Genomic DNA, 13,294 nt, shown 5'->3' on the forward strand with positions numbered 1-13,294 from the left:
TAATCAATAAATCCTTCAATCAAACTCTGCTATATCCTTGTGTTTGTGCTTGCCTTAGAGAATCAAAGACAAGGGGGCTGCATCATGTTCATGTCAGCACAGGGTGGAGAGAAACCAAAGTGCCAGTGAGATTCAAATGCTTCAGTGGAAACCAGATGTTGGAGCTCTTATCCCTGACACTTCCCAGAATCCCATCCTGGATTGTTCCAGGGACTCTTCAGAGGTATTTGGCGGAGGAAGGTGTTGGGTTTCCCATCACATGTGGGACGAGGTTTTGAGTCATTTACGTGTAACTATCAACAGAAGGGTGAGCCCACAAGGTAGAGGATGAGAGGACATCGTGGTTTTTGACACTTGGCTTTAAATACAAACTTGAAGTCGTTAGTAATGTGAATACTATTGTTAAGGGAGAAAATGGTATCATCTAAGGTCCACTCTGGATTTAGTTTTAGCAAGCCAAATTTTTTTTTTTTTAATGAGCTTGAGCCTGGGGCCCTGTAATTGAAGCCATTTAGAAAGCTAAATCCTGAGAAAAAAAGGAGAAGGTGAAGAACATACAGAGACATCAGGCATATGGCCCTCTAGGAGACCTGACCAGAACAAAGAAGTGAAAAGCACAACTTCAGGCTGCCATGGTCTCACCCCGGGGGTCCAGGCCAGGGGGACGTGGCTAGGCAGAGTGCTGGGGGTTTAGGGGGAACACAGTCACATGGGGAAGATGACTGTTCTAAGTGAAGGCCAAAGGGTTGGCTTGGGGGGCCTCAGGTTTAAGCATCCTGCTAGCTGGAGCCAGGACAGGCAGGTAGAAAGGGGGGTGCGAGACAGGTGGAAGGGCTAAGGATCAATGCCGGAGAGGACAAGCAGGAAGTGCTCTTACTGAGTTGAGGACTGGGCTTTTTAACGTGATGTTTTCTTAATGAAGTGTCAGAGGGAGGCCCTGCAATGAGTCTATGATGAATGTTCAATCAATGCCCAATAATGAGTTATTAATTATTATTCAATAACCAAGCACACTCTTTCCAGGCCTGCCGTAGAAACAAGGGGCTGATAGAGACACCCTTAAGCTGTCTATTCTATACCCCTGTTTTTATTTTTTTTTATTTATTTATTTTTAATAAATTTATTTTATTTATTTATTTTTGGCTGGGTTGGGTCTTCGCTGCTGCGCGCGGGCTTTCACTAGTTGCGGCGAGCAGGGGCTACTCTTGGTTGCGGTGCGCAGGCTTCTCATTGCAGTGGCTTCTCTTGTTGCGGGGCACAGGCTCTAGGCGCGTGGGCTTCAGTAGCTGTGGCATGTGTACTCAGTAGTTGTGGCTCACGGGTTCTAGAGCGCAGGCTCAGTAGTTGTGGTGCACGGGCTTAGTTGCTCTGCGGCATGTGGGATCTTCCCAGACCAGGGCTCGAACCCATGTCCCCTGCATTGGCAGGTGGACTCTTAACCACTGCACCACCAGGGAAGCCCTATACCCCTGCTTTTAGAAGGACGTACTCTAACCCAGGTCTCTGAGGATTCTTTTTTGGTCTTAAAATGACTTGGCCTGTTCTGCTGTTTGTCCATATTAATGTTGAGAAGGTTTCCCTTCTGTCTTGTCAAGCCCTCTTGTTAAAATTTATTTTAAACTTTTAAGGAGCTCCTACTATGTGCTGGGCACTGGCCTGACCACTGGGGGACACAAAGACAAACAAGGTAAACCAGATGCAGTCTTTGTTCTTAAGAGTTCATATCTAGGAACCTAAAAAAATGGTACAAATGAACTTATTTACAGAACAGAAATAGAGTCACATGTAGAGAACAAACTTATGGTTACCAGAGGGGGAAGGGGGGGATAAACTGGGAGATTCGGATTGACATATACACACTACTATATATAAAATAGATAACGAATAAGGACCTACTGTATAGCACAGGGAACTCTACTCAGTACTCTATATGGGAAAAGAATCTAAAGAAAGAGTGGATATATGTATATGTATAACTGATTCACTTTGTTGTACAGCAGAAACTAACACAACATTGTAAATCAACGATACTCCAGTAAAAATTAATTAAAAAATAAAAAGAGTTCACATCCAGTGTGTGTGTGTTGAGATGCAGGGGTTAGGGTGGTTGAGGAACTAGACACTAGAGGAAATTATATTATGAACAGGGCTATCAAAAAACAGAGACATATTTATCCAGTACAAATGCTAGCTAGATATTTTTCGTATATAATCTCATTTAATCCTCAATATAGCCCAATGGGGAAAGTACTATTATTATCCCCATTTTACAGAATGGAGATCTGAAGTCATGTGACTTCTCTAAGGCCACACAGCTAGTAAGTGGCAGAGACAGGACTCAAACCCATGCCTTTCTAAGGTCACAGCTCATATTCTTGTGTGTGTGTGTGTGTGTGTGTGTGTGTGTGTGGTAAAATATATACAACATAAAATTTACCATTTTAACCATCTTTTTTTTTTAAACTGAAGTCTTTTTTTACTTTATTTTGAAATTTTCACATTTTCTTTTTTATAATTTAAAATTTTAAGAAATCGTGGTAAAATATACATAACAAAATTTACCATCTTAACTATTTTTAAACATACATTCTAGAGTGTTAAGTGCATTTTCAACCAATTGATTGTTGTGCAGCCAATCTCTACAACTCTTTTCATCTTTTAAAACTGAAACTCTGTATCCATTAAATAACAACTCCCCATCCCCACCCTGCAGCCCGACTCCTGGCAACTATCACTCTGCTTTCTGTTTCCATGAATTTGACTACTCTAGGCATCTCATATAAGAGGTCTCATACAGTATTTGTCATCTTGGAGACTGGTTTATTTCACTTATCATAATGTTCTCAAGATTCATCTATATTGTAGCATGTGTCAGAATTTCCTTATTGTTTAAGGTTGAATGTATGTATATACTGCATTTTATTTATCCATTCATCTGTTGATGGACACTTGGGTGGCTTCCACCTTTGGCTATGTGCTGCTCTGAACATGAGTATACAAATATCTCTTTGAGACCCTACTTTCAACTCTTTCAGGTATATACCCAGAAGTGGTATTGCTGGTTCATATGGTAGTTTTATTTTTAATTTTTTGAGGAATCATCATACTGTTTTCCACAGCTGCTAAACCATTTTGCATTCCCACCAAGAGTGCATAAGTGTTCAAGTTTCTCCACATCCTCGCCAACACTTGATTTTTTCTGGTTGGTTTGTTTGTTTTTTCATAGTAGCCACCCTAATGGGTGTGAGGTGGTAGCTCATTGTGGTTTTGATTTGCATTTCCCTGATGATTAGTAATGTTGAACATCTTTTCATATGCTTGTTGGCCATTTGCATATCTTCTTTGGAGAAATGTGTATCGAAGTTCTTTGCCCATTTTTAAATCAGGTTGGTTTTTGTTGTTGTTGAGTTGTAGGAGTTCTTTTTATATTCTGGATATTTACCCCTGTCAAAAAAATCCAGAAAGCTTTACTTGATATGAATATTTTATTGAGCAAGAAATAAACTGATCAGGAGCAGGGAGACTTTAGAAGCTTGCTTTCAGCAGTTATGGCTCAGTTTATAAAGCATGAATGAGGGATACGTTGTTTTCTGTTGTTGACTGGTTCCTAGAAACTCATGTTCCTTTTCATTGCATTAGCTTGTTTGTTTGTAACTAATTGGCTAGGAAGACATAAGATCACACTGACATGAAGAAAGCTTAAGCTTTGTTTTTGGGAAAATCAGGACAGTCTTAAGTTTTGGTTACGTGACTATGAGTGTTGTGTCTCTGAGTATATTCAAACGGTGGTCTCTGTTTTGGTTTTCTTCAGTGTCTCTTATTGGATATATGATTCGTAAATATTTTCTCCTATTGTGTGGGTAGCCTTTTCACTCTGTTAATTGTGTCCTTTGATGTGTAGAAGTTTTTAATTTTGATGTAGTCCAGTTTATCTATTTTTACTTTTGTTGCCTGTGCTTTTGGTTTCATATCCAAGAAATCATTGCCAAATCCAATGTCATGAAGCTGTCCCTCTATGTTTTCTTCTAAGAGTTTTATAGTTTGGGCTCTTACATTTAGGTCTGTGACCGATTTGAGTTAATTTTTATATATGGTGTGAGGTAAGGGTCCAACTTCAATCTTTTGTGTGTGGATATCTGGTTTTCCCAGCATCATTTGTTGAGAAGACTATCCTCCATCTTAAAACATTTTAAGTCCACAGTTCAGTGGTACTAAGTACATTCATATGGTAGGGCAACTACCCCCACTATCCATCTCCAGAACTTTTTCATCATCCTACTGAAATTCTACAACTATTAAACACAAACTCTTCATTTCCCTCTCCCCTCAAGCCCTGGAAACCAGTGTTTTACTTTCTGTCTCTAAGAATTTGTCACGGTCCATGGTCTTAAGGACCACATTCCACACAGGAAAGTGTGGGAGCACAGAGAAGGGACACAGCCCTGTACTGCTGGGGGTGTTGGTGGGAAAATGATGAGTATCAGAAGAAGCTTTTGGAGGAGGGGGTGCCCAAGCTGGGTGGGTATCAGCCAAGTGGGAGTACGGGTGTAGCGGCATGCCAGCAGACTTGATGAGCAGAGGCAAAGGCTTGTGAGCAGCACAGGGTGTTCTGGTGAGACTAGCTGCTCGCCCAGGTGTAGGGATTACTAATGGTTTTCCAGCTGTCTCTTCTTTAGAATTCCCCTCTCCTTCCACCTTCCCTACTCAGAGCCGACTTCTCTTTCTCTCCATCTCATTCCTCCTCTTTTTTAAAAAAAACCTGTGAACTTCTTATTCAAATATAAGTTACGGACAGCATAACCCATGAATGCGTGTGATGAATTTTTACAGAGTTAACATACCCAGGTACCCTGTACTCAGGTGGAGGAGCAGAACCCCAGCACCACAAGAGACCCCTTCCTGTGAGTACCCACACCCTTCCCTCAAAGGTAACCACGATCCTGACTTCTAACAAAACAGAGACCTTTTGCCCTTTTTGTAGCTTATATAAGTGCAATTATACAGAATATATTCTTTTGTGTTTGGACGTAACATTCCTTCCATTTTGTTCTGGCCAATTCTCCTCCATGCTTGAATGTCAGAAAACGGTCATTGTGCTAGTCCTCATCTCAGCTCAGATGATGGAGAGGAACTGGCTACACAAATATAAGGTGGCATCACAATTCACAATAAACCACAGGACGAGAAGTTTCTCTGGCCGGGCCCCGTGGGCCTGCTGCTGTAGAATGGATGGTTCCCATTGAGGGCTGTAATGGAGGAGGGACAGCACTTGCCCTGTACTATTCTCCTAATATTTCGAAGAGAGTGAAGCTTAGAATTGTTAAACATTCCCAGAAGGGCCATAAATCTCATTTTAGCTAGTTTCAATTGCAGGATGAAATGGCTTGTTTTCTTGGCAATTTTTATTTTTCCCTCTCAGTCCCCTGCCCTCTGGTTCTCTGGCTCATAGACGCATGGCTTCCTTCCTTCCTTCCTCTCCTGGACTCTTTCCCTTTTGGCAGTTAATTTCTGCAGAGTTCAGCCCTCCTCTGGACCCAGGAGCTTTTAGCCAGTCTTGGACTCAGGAGATAGATATATACAAGAGTTACAAGGTATCCTGAAGATTAGCTGATTCACTCTACCTTTCATTTTTTGAAATTTAAAAAAATCAAGATATGATTTACATACAGTAAAGTGTACAAATCTTAGCATACAGCTCAACTAATTCAGCTCAATTAATAAATTAATTTTTATACATGTAGACTCATGTAACCATCATTTAATCAAGATATAGAACATTTCTAGCACCCAGAGGTTTGCTCATATTTTTTCCCAGTTGATCTCTCCTCTTCCCTGCCCCCACCATGGGAACCCCTATTTTCCTTCTATCACCATAGATTATGCTTACCTGTTCTTGAACTTCAGATAAATGGAATCATACAGTATGTGCTTTTTTGTGTCTGGCTACTTTTGTTCAACATCAGGGTTTTGAGATTCATCCATGTTCTTGTATATATCTGTAGTTTGTTCTTTTTTGTTGCAGAATAGGATATCATTTACTTATCTACTTTTTCAAGGACATTTGGATTGTTTTCAGTTTAGCCACTGTATTAGTTTGCCAGGGCTGTCATCACAAAGTACCATAGACAGAGTGGTTTAGACAACAGAAATTTACTTTCTCACAATTCTGGAGGCTAGAAGTCCAAGATAAAGGTATCAGCAGGGTTGATTTCTTCTGAGGACCTCTCTCCTTGACTTGTAGCTGGCCATCTTCTCTTTGTGTCTTCACACAGTCTTTCCTTTTCTTTGTGTGTCCTAATGTCCTCTTTTTATAAGGACACCAGTCATATTGGATTAGGGCTCACCCCAATGGCTTCATTCAAATTAATTACTTCTTAAGGCCTTATCTCCAAATATAGTCACATTCTAAGGTACTGGGGGTTAGGACATCAGTATATGAACTTGTGGGGGAGTAGGCACAATTCAGCCCTACTATAAATAAAGCTGCTATGAACATTTTGGTACATATTTTATACATATACTGTTGTCCAAAGTGGACAAACCAATTTACACTCCCATCATCAATGTATGGGAGTACAGGTGCTCTATATCCTCACCAGCTGCTTCATTTTACAGATGAGAAACAGAGACCAGGAATTCCCTGGCGGTCCAATGGTTGGGACTCTGCGCTTTCACTGCTGAGGGTTGGGGTTCCATTCCTGGCCTGGCGCAGCGTCACCAAAAAACAACAGAGAGGAGGAGCTGAAAGGCCCACTTTCCCATACGCAGATCATGAGCTTGAGGATGCAGAGCATGCAGAGGAAGCCCTGTCTCCCGCCTGATTCAGGAATTTCTGAAACTCTCCAACACATCACTTCATTCAATCAGTTAGTTATCAAAAAGAACTCTGAGAACCACCCGAGGCTCAGGTCCTATGATAGGCTCTGCAGTTAGGTGGCTAACAAGAGAGACATGAACGTACGTTCCACTTGTAGCAAGAGACCATGAACACACCAACTAAATGAGTAGTGGCAGATTGTGGCAAGTGCCAGCAAGGAATCAGCAGAACCTGAGCTAGAGGATAAGGAGCTTGGGGGTGGAGATCCTTTAGATGGGTTGCTCCAAGGGCCTTTCCGAGCATGTACATGTAGGAGAGCCCTGAAGGGATTAGAAGGTGGCAGTCAGACCAAGGACCAGGGAAAGTGTTAAGGCAGAGAGAATAGGAAAAGTACTAGCCCTGAAGTAGGAACAGCTGATGGTGGGGGATGGGCAGGAAATGATGGTTTGTGTAACTGGAGCCAAGTGGACAACATAGGGGAGAGGCAGGAGATGAAATCTAGAGGCCAGGCCCAGACCATGCATGGCTCACAGGTCATGGGGAAGTGCTTGGATTTCATTTTATGGGCAAGGGAAACCATTGGAGGGTTTCAAGGAAATGGCTAACAAAATCCAACTGACATTAACAACTGCATTGTAGGGGGTACAAGGAGGAAGGAGCAGGCAAATGGAAGGAGCAGTCTTGCCCTTGCGTGGGTGAGACATGTCAGTGACTTACACTTGGGAGGTGGCAGAAGAGTTATATTTTGGAGGTAGAACTGACAGGATGTGGTGATGGGTTGGATGGGCCTGTTGAGAAGTGAGGATGAATCAAGGATGACTTCTAGGTTTTGAGCTTGGAACCTCCAGATAGTGAGCAAAGATCTTTCAGCTATAACCTATCAATCCTAGACTGTGCACTTCCTTGTCCATCTCACTACTATATATCTTGAGCCTCAGGATGTAGTAGGTATTTAATAAAAATTCTTGAATGAATAACTGATTCCACACATGAATGTTTTAGCACAAGGAATGGATTCAATAAAGGTTTTTTTTCTTTTAAAATTTTTTTATTGAGATAAAATTCACATAACATAAAAGTAACCATTTTAAAGTGTACAATTCAGTGGCACTTAGTACATTCACAATGTTGTGCAATCATCGTTTCTGTCTTTTTCCAAAATATTTTCATCATTCCCAAGGAGATCTTGTACCCACTGAGCAGTCACTCCCCAATTTCTCCTCCCCCCAGCCCTAGGCAATCACTAATCTGCTTTCTGTCGCTATGAATTTGCCTATTTCTGGATGGTTCATATAAATGTAATCATACAATATTCATACTTTTGTGTCTGGCTCCATTCTTAGCATAATATTTTCGAGTTTCATCCACATTGTTGCATATATCAGTAGTTCATTCCTTTTAATGACTGAATAATATCCCACTGTATGAATATATCACATTTTGTTTATCCATTTATCCCTCAATAGACACTTGGGTTGTTTCTACCTCTTGGCTATTGTGAATAATGCTGCTATGAACATTTGTGTACAAGTATTTGTTTGAATACCTGTTTTCAAGTCTTTTAGGTACATGCCCAGGAATGGAATTGTTGGTTATAAGGTAATCTCTATTCAACTTTTTGAGGAAATGTCAAACTGTTTTCCAACAGCTCAATAAAGTTTTCTGAATGAAAAAAAGAAACAGTAGGAGGGAGGCAGGGACGACGGCTTTTCCTATCCTCCACAAGCAGCACTGGACTCTGCCATTTCCAGGCTGTGTAATCTGGGTCATATTAAGTTCTCTGGGCCGCCACCTCATCCTCAAGGTGGGGAAAATAAAACTTACCTGAGCTGAAGGAGATCTTGTTTCTAAAGTTCTAGGCACAGAGCAAGCCCCCCAAATTAACTGCTTTCCCTTACTCTTTGACCCTGACCATGTCGCACTCCACTCATGCTTCTACCTGGCCTGGGGGCCAAGTTCACACCCGCGGACCCCTGCTCAGCCATGCTGCAAACTACAACTCCCAGCACGCACTTCTCCCCGGCAGGCTCTGCCAGCGCGGTGCGCATGCTTTGGCAGACGTGGCACCGGGAACTCGGAGGCGGGGAGCGGTTGGGAAGTGGCGGCGGTGGCTGCTCCCGGCGGAGCTGCGGTCGCGGGAGCCCGAGTGGGGACCAGAACCGGCCGTGGGCAGCTGCGGCGGGGATGGCGCGGGTCGTGCCGGCGTGGCGGCTGCTGCTGCTGGCGGTCTGGGTGAGGCTGTGGCGCTGGGGTCCGGGCCGGGACGGCACGTGCACCCGGCGAGGGTCCGAGTTCCCTGCTCCCGGCCCTCCCGGGATGTGCGGGGGAGATAGACGCCTCCGGGCGCCTGGGTGGGGGCGTGCGTGCCGAGCAGGCGGGCACCCGGTGGCTGCGGGGGAGGCAGCGGGGCGGTCGCCGTGCCCTCCCAGCGGAGTGCTCCGGGGCTCAAAGGTCGAAAGGAGCCCGGGGTGGGGGACCCCGGGGGCGCTGGGCGATCCCTCGCGGGGGTGGGGGGCTTGCGCCGCGGACACAACTTTGCAGGGGCGCAGGTCAGGGGGCGGCCGCGAGCTAGGGCCGGACGCCGGCGGCTTGCGGGGGTGCTGCACCCCCGACTCCGGGCCCTGCACCTGTGTGAGTACGGGGTAAGAAGGGGGTGCTTGCCACCAGCACTGCCGGAAGCCTTGTTTTAGAGCCAGCCACCTAGTTCTTGGTTTCGGCTCTGAGCAGCCGCGAACCTCCAGTGACCACGTGGATCCCCGCCCGCCGGCCAGGCTTGGCGGGGCCGGGTGGGGTCACCGCGGGGGAGTTCAGCTCCTTCACCCAACTGAGGCTGGCTGGAACCTCAGCCACTTTCTGGCTTGTGATGCAGCCTATCATTTAATGTACCTGACTTAATCTTCTCATCCGTGAAATTGGGACGCTTTAAATACCACTCTAACAAGGTTGCCAGGAGGGTCGGATGAGAAATCAGAGGAGGTAGCTCTAAACTGCAAAACCGTACAGGAGTGGAGAAGGGGTGGGCCAGGGTGATGGGAGTGCAGGCTCTCCGGAGGAGTTTGCTACCCTTGTGGGGTGGGGGGAGGAATGCCGCAGGGCATCCCTGAGAGGGGTTGGAATGGGTGTGTCCACAGCACCCAGGGCCCCGGGTTTGGCCTTGGTTTTGCTGTGGGTGTGTGATAGGATAATATGGCCTCCTTCCACACCTCTAGTATAACTTCTGGTCTGCCTTATTTTAGGACAATCTTGGCTCCTTTTTTTCCTGAAGTTCCTGAAGGGAACCTCCTGCTGCCGGCACTCTCTCCAACCCAGATTTTCCAGTTTTTTTCTTTTGGGTGTGGCAAGGATGCTGGACAAAACGTGAGGAGAAAAAATGGAGTGTGGCTTGAGTTGCTTTAAATACTTCCATCTCTCAATGCCCTGCCCTTCTGGGATCACCAGTGAGGAGTGGCCCTGTATTTTCTAGTTGTATGAAAATGGGTGGGAAAGGAAGGTCCTTGCCCCTCTAGATCTGACCATTCTCTTGGAGAGAAACGAGGCTGGAGTGGGGCAGTGTCACTTCCCCAAATCTAGGTGTGTTTGATCTGTTTGTATTCTGTTCCTGCTGCCGGTTGGTCTGGGCTGGTTTCTAGGCCAGGCAGAACTGCTGGACCGTGCAGAGGGGGCCATCTCCAGTGCTACCCCCTATCAGGTCTTTGCACTTGGGCTGTTTTAGGAGGTCCTACTTTCCTCTCTTCTTCCCCTTTCCCCTCCCTCCTGTGAAAATAAAAGGCTTGAGACTCAGACAAGAAAGAAGTTTCCTTCAGCAAACATTTATTTATCAACCCCATTGTCTGGCTGGCACCGGGTTGGATTTTGGGCAGGGAGCACAACACACTTTGTTCCTGCCCTCTGGTGTTGCCCTGCGTTGGGCAGGGGAGGCAGTCCTGTGCGCAGATAAAGACAGAACAGTGAGTGCTGATACTCGAAGTTCTGGGAGCACCCCTGAAGGGGAGCCATGCATTAATTTAGAGGGAGGTCAGCCATGACTTTCCTGAGGGGTGGGTTGAGCCGTCAGGAGGGGGTGTGGGAGTCCTCTAGGCAACTGAGGTCTGCTGATGCCCTCCACCTGGAGGTGTAGAGAGTGGGTAGGTTTGCTGAGAGTCCTAGAACCTGGGAGGCCTCAACAAGGAATTGACATTTTCTCCTTTCCCCAAGCCTAAGATTGACTTAGAAGGCGTGAGGCTGAGGTGTACGGTCAGTGATGAGTGGTGGGTGGACATCAGGGCGGGCCTCTGTAAATATAAACTCTACGTCCATCTGATAAGGGTTCCGAAGCTCCTGGGAGTGGATTGGGTTTCTTTGTCCACTCAGTATTTACTGGGGGCAGATACGCGCAGAGCCCTGGGCTGTGACCCAAGAGATACAGAGAAGTGTAAAGGGGTCTACAGAGATTCATGGACAGGGGTGTACACCCACCACGTTTTTTACAATAGCAGAAATATGGAAGTGGCTTAAATGCTTAACAATAGCAGCATGTTTAAATGATTTCTGGCCCTATCCATACCATGGAAAGTAATGTTTATAAAGAATATTTGTATTTACTAGAATGCTGGGTTTATTATCAAAATATGTTATGATGCTTATGAAGAATGTCTAAGGACATGGAAAAGTATTTGAGTGTGATAATTAGGGGAAAAGCAGGATACGAAACCGAATCCCAGGGTGGCTGAAGATAGCTACAAAAGTGTTTGAGGGATTAGCAGTGCATCAAAATGTTTACAGTGATTGTTCTGGAAGGTGGAGTTGTGGGTGACTTTTGCTTACTTCTTTGCTTATGCTTTTTTGGTACTTCCCAGGTTTTCTATATGAGTGTGCATTAGTTTTTGATCAGAAAAGTTAGTAAAGGAACTTTTTAAAAAGTTTCTTTGGGGACTCCCAGCCTTCCACACTCTGGGGTGGAAAGAGCGGCAGTCAACACTTGGGACAGGTTAGTTCCAGCCCTTCCAGGCTGGGTGTCTCTGCCCTGGGCCTGCGGCTGGGGAGGCCAGGCTGTCCTGTCTCTACCCCTGCAGCCGACTGCCCCTTCCTGCTGTCCCACTCAGCTCCTTCCTGCAGCTGACCCTTCCCCAGGGCCATCCATGCTGATTGTTGTATAGTCTCCATCCAGACCTCGCTCAGAATGGAGTAATGTCCGAGCTGGAGAGGACTCAGCCTCAACCAGCTCAAGGGTTCCAACGTCAGGCTGGGGCCTGGAGCTGGGCTGTGATGAAGTTTCCACTGGTTCACAGACAAATTGGAAAAATAACAATGGTGAATGGCTTTTTTTTTTTCACGATTCCAAATATTTCCGGTTTAAAAACTTCATTTCTCTGACACGGTGTCCATATTGAGGGAGTGCATGTGGCGGGGGTGTGGAGGAGTGGCTTATAGTGTCCTTTTGAAAAAAATGAAAGCAGTGATAGTATATTGTGATTTTTTTTAAAAGCCTTTAATTGATAAAATTTATTTTAAAATATATATGTAATACACACTATATATTTTTAAACATATTTTAAACATATACTTTAAATACATGTTTAAAAATATATCCTGCCAATCTGTGAGCTTCAGAAGTCTGAGAACTACTGACCTAACTCAGCTCCCTGATTTTAAAAGAGAAAAGTGAGGCTTTGAGAGGGAAGGGACTCACCCACTTGAGGCCACCTAGTTTGTAAAGGCAGAGTGGGGATGGTAGCCAGGCCCCTGAATTACACATCAGCGTTCTTCCGCCTCCATCTCTGTCGTGCCAGCTCCCACCTGCTTCCCTCCTCCCAAGCCACTGCTCAGGCCTCTGCCCCAGAGGGTGGCGTGAAGCTCAGAACTTGATTTCACAGTGGGTAGGGGTGCAGGAAGCAGCAGACGTTTGCCCTGGTCTCTCCTGCAGAGCTTTTAATGTACACGTATTTAGGTTCTACACCTCTATATATTTAATAGGCTTTTGTGGGCTGGTCTGAGAGCCTAATTGCCATTGATAATGCTGCTTGGAACCTGGAGTGGACTTTTCCCACAGAAATAAACACAGAAGAAGTATTAAAACAGAACTGGCACACGAGTTGGAATGGCTGAGTGCCATAGGAGTGGCAAACACGGTGCTGTGGATTCGGACCAGGGTCACGCTCTGGGGCACCAAGGGACCAGAGAAGGGCCGCAGCTCATGCCTCACAAAGAAGGCAGACTCTGAGCTCTGTGACAGCGGGGATCCTTCCTGTCCCAGCACCTCGCCCAGACCTGGCATGCAGTCACCCCCAGTCTGTGTTTGGTTGAAGGAATTAGTGTTGCAGGCAGGGAATCCAAGACAGAAACGTGGGCAATGAGGAGTGATGGGCCGGGCTGGATGGAAGGGAGGATTTGAGTGTGGGATTGGGGAAACGAGACTGGAAAAGTGAATTGGAAAGAATCTTAAATGCCTGACAAAGCTTTTGGGACTTGATTCTTTAGGCAATGGAGAGACATGTTGAA

At 45.5% G+C, this 13,294-nt stretch overlaps 1 protein-coding gene across 1 annotated transcript in view; it reads left to right on the top strand.

Moving 5' to 3' along the window:
* The first annotated feature begins 8,868 nt into the window (after positions 1 to 8,868).
* The window catches only part of PDIA5 (protein disulfide isomerase family A member 5), a 91,340-nt gene continuing 86,914 nt past the window's right edge, over positions 8,869 to 13,294 (top strand). Inside the window, exon 1 of the mRNA XM_082393053.1 lies at positions 8,869 to 9,049. Coding sequence (XP_082249179.1) covers positions 9,002 to 9,049 — 48 coding nt within the window. The 5' untranslated portion in view covers positions 8,869 to 9,001. The remainder of the gene's footprint in view (positions 9,050 to 13,294) is intronic.

This window comes from Balaenoptera borealis, assembly GCF_965194805.1.
Source record: "Balaenoptera borealis genome assembly, chromosome: 5".
NCBI classification, from domain to species: domain Eukaryota; kingdom Metazoa; phylum Chordata; class Mammalia; order Artiodactyla; family Balaenopteridae; genus Balaenoptera; species Balaenoptera borealis.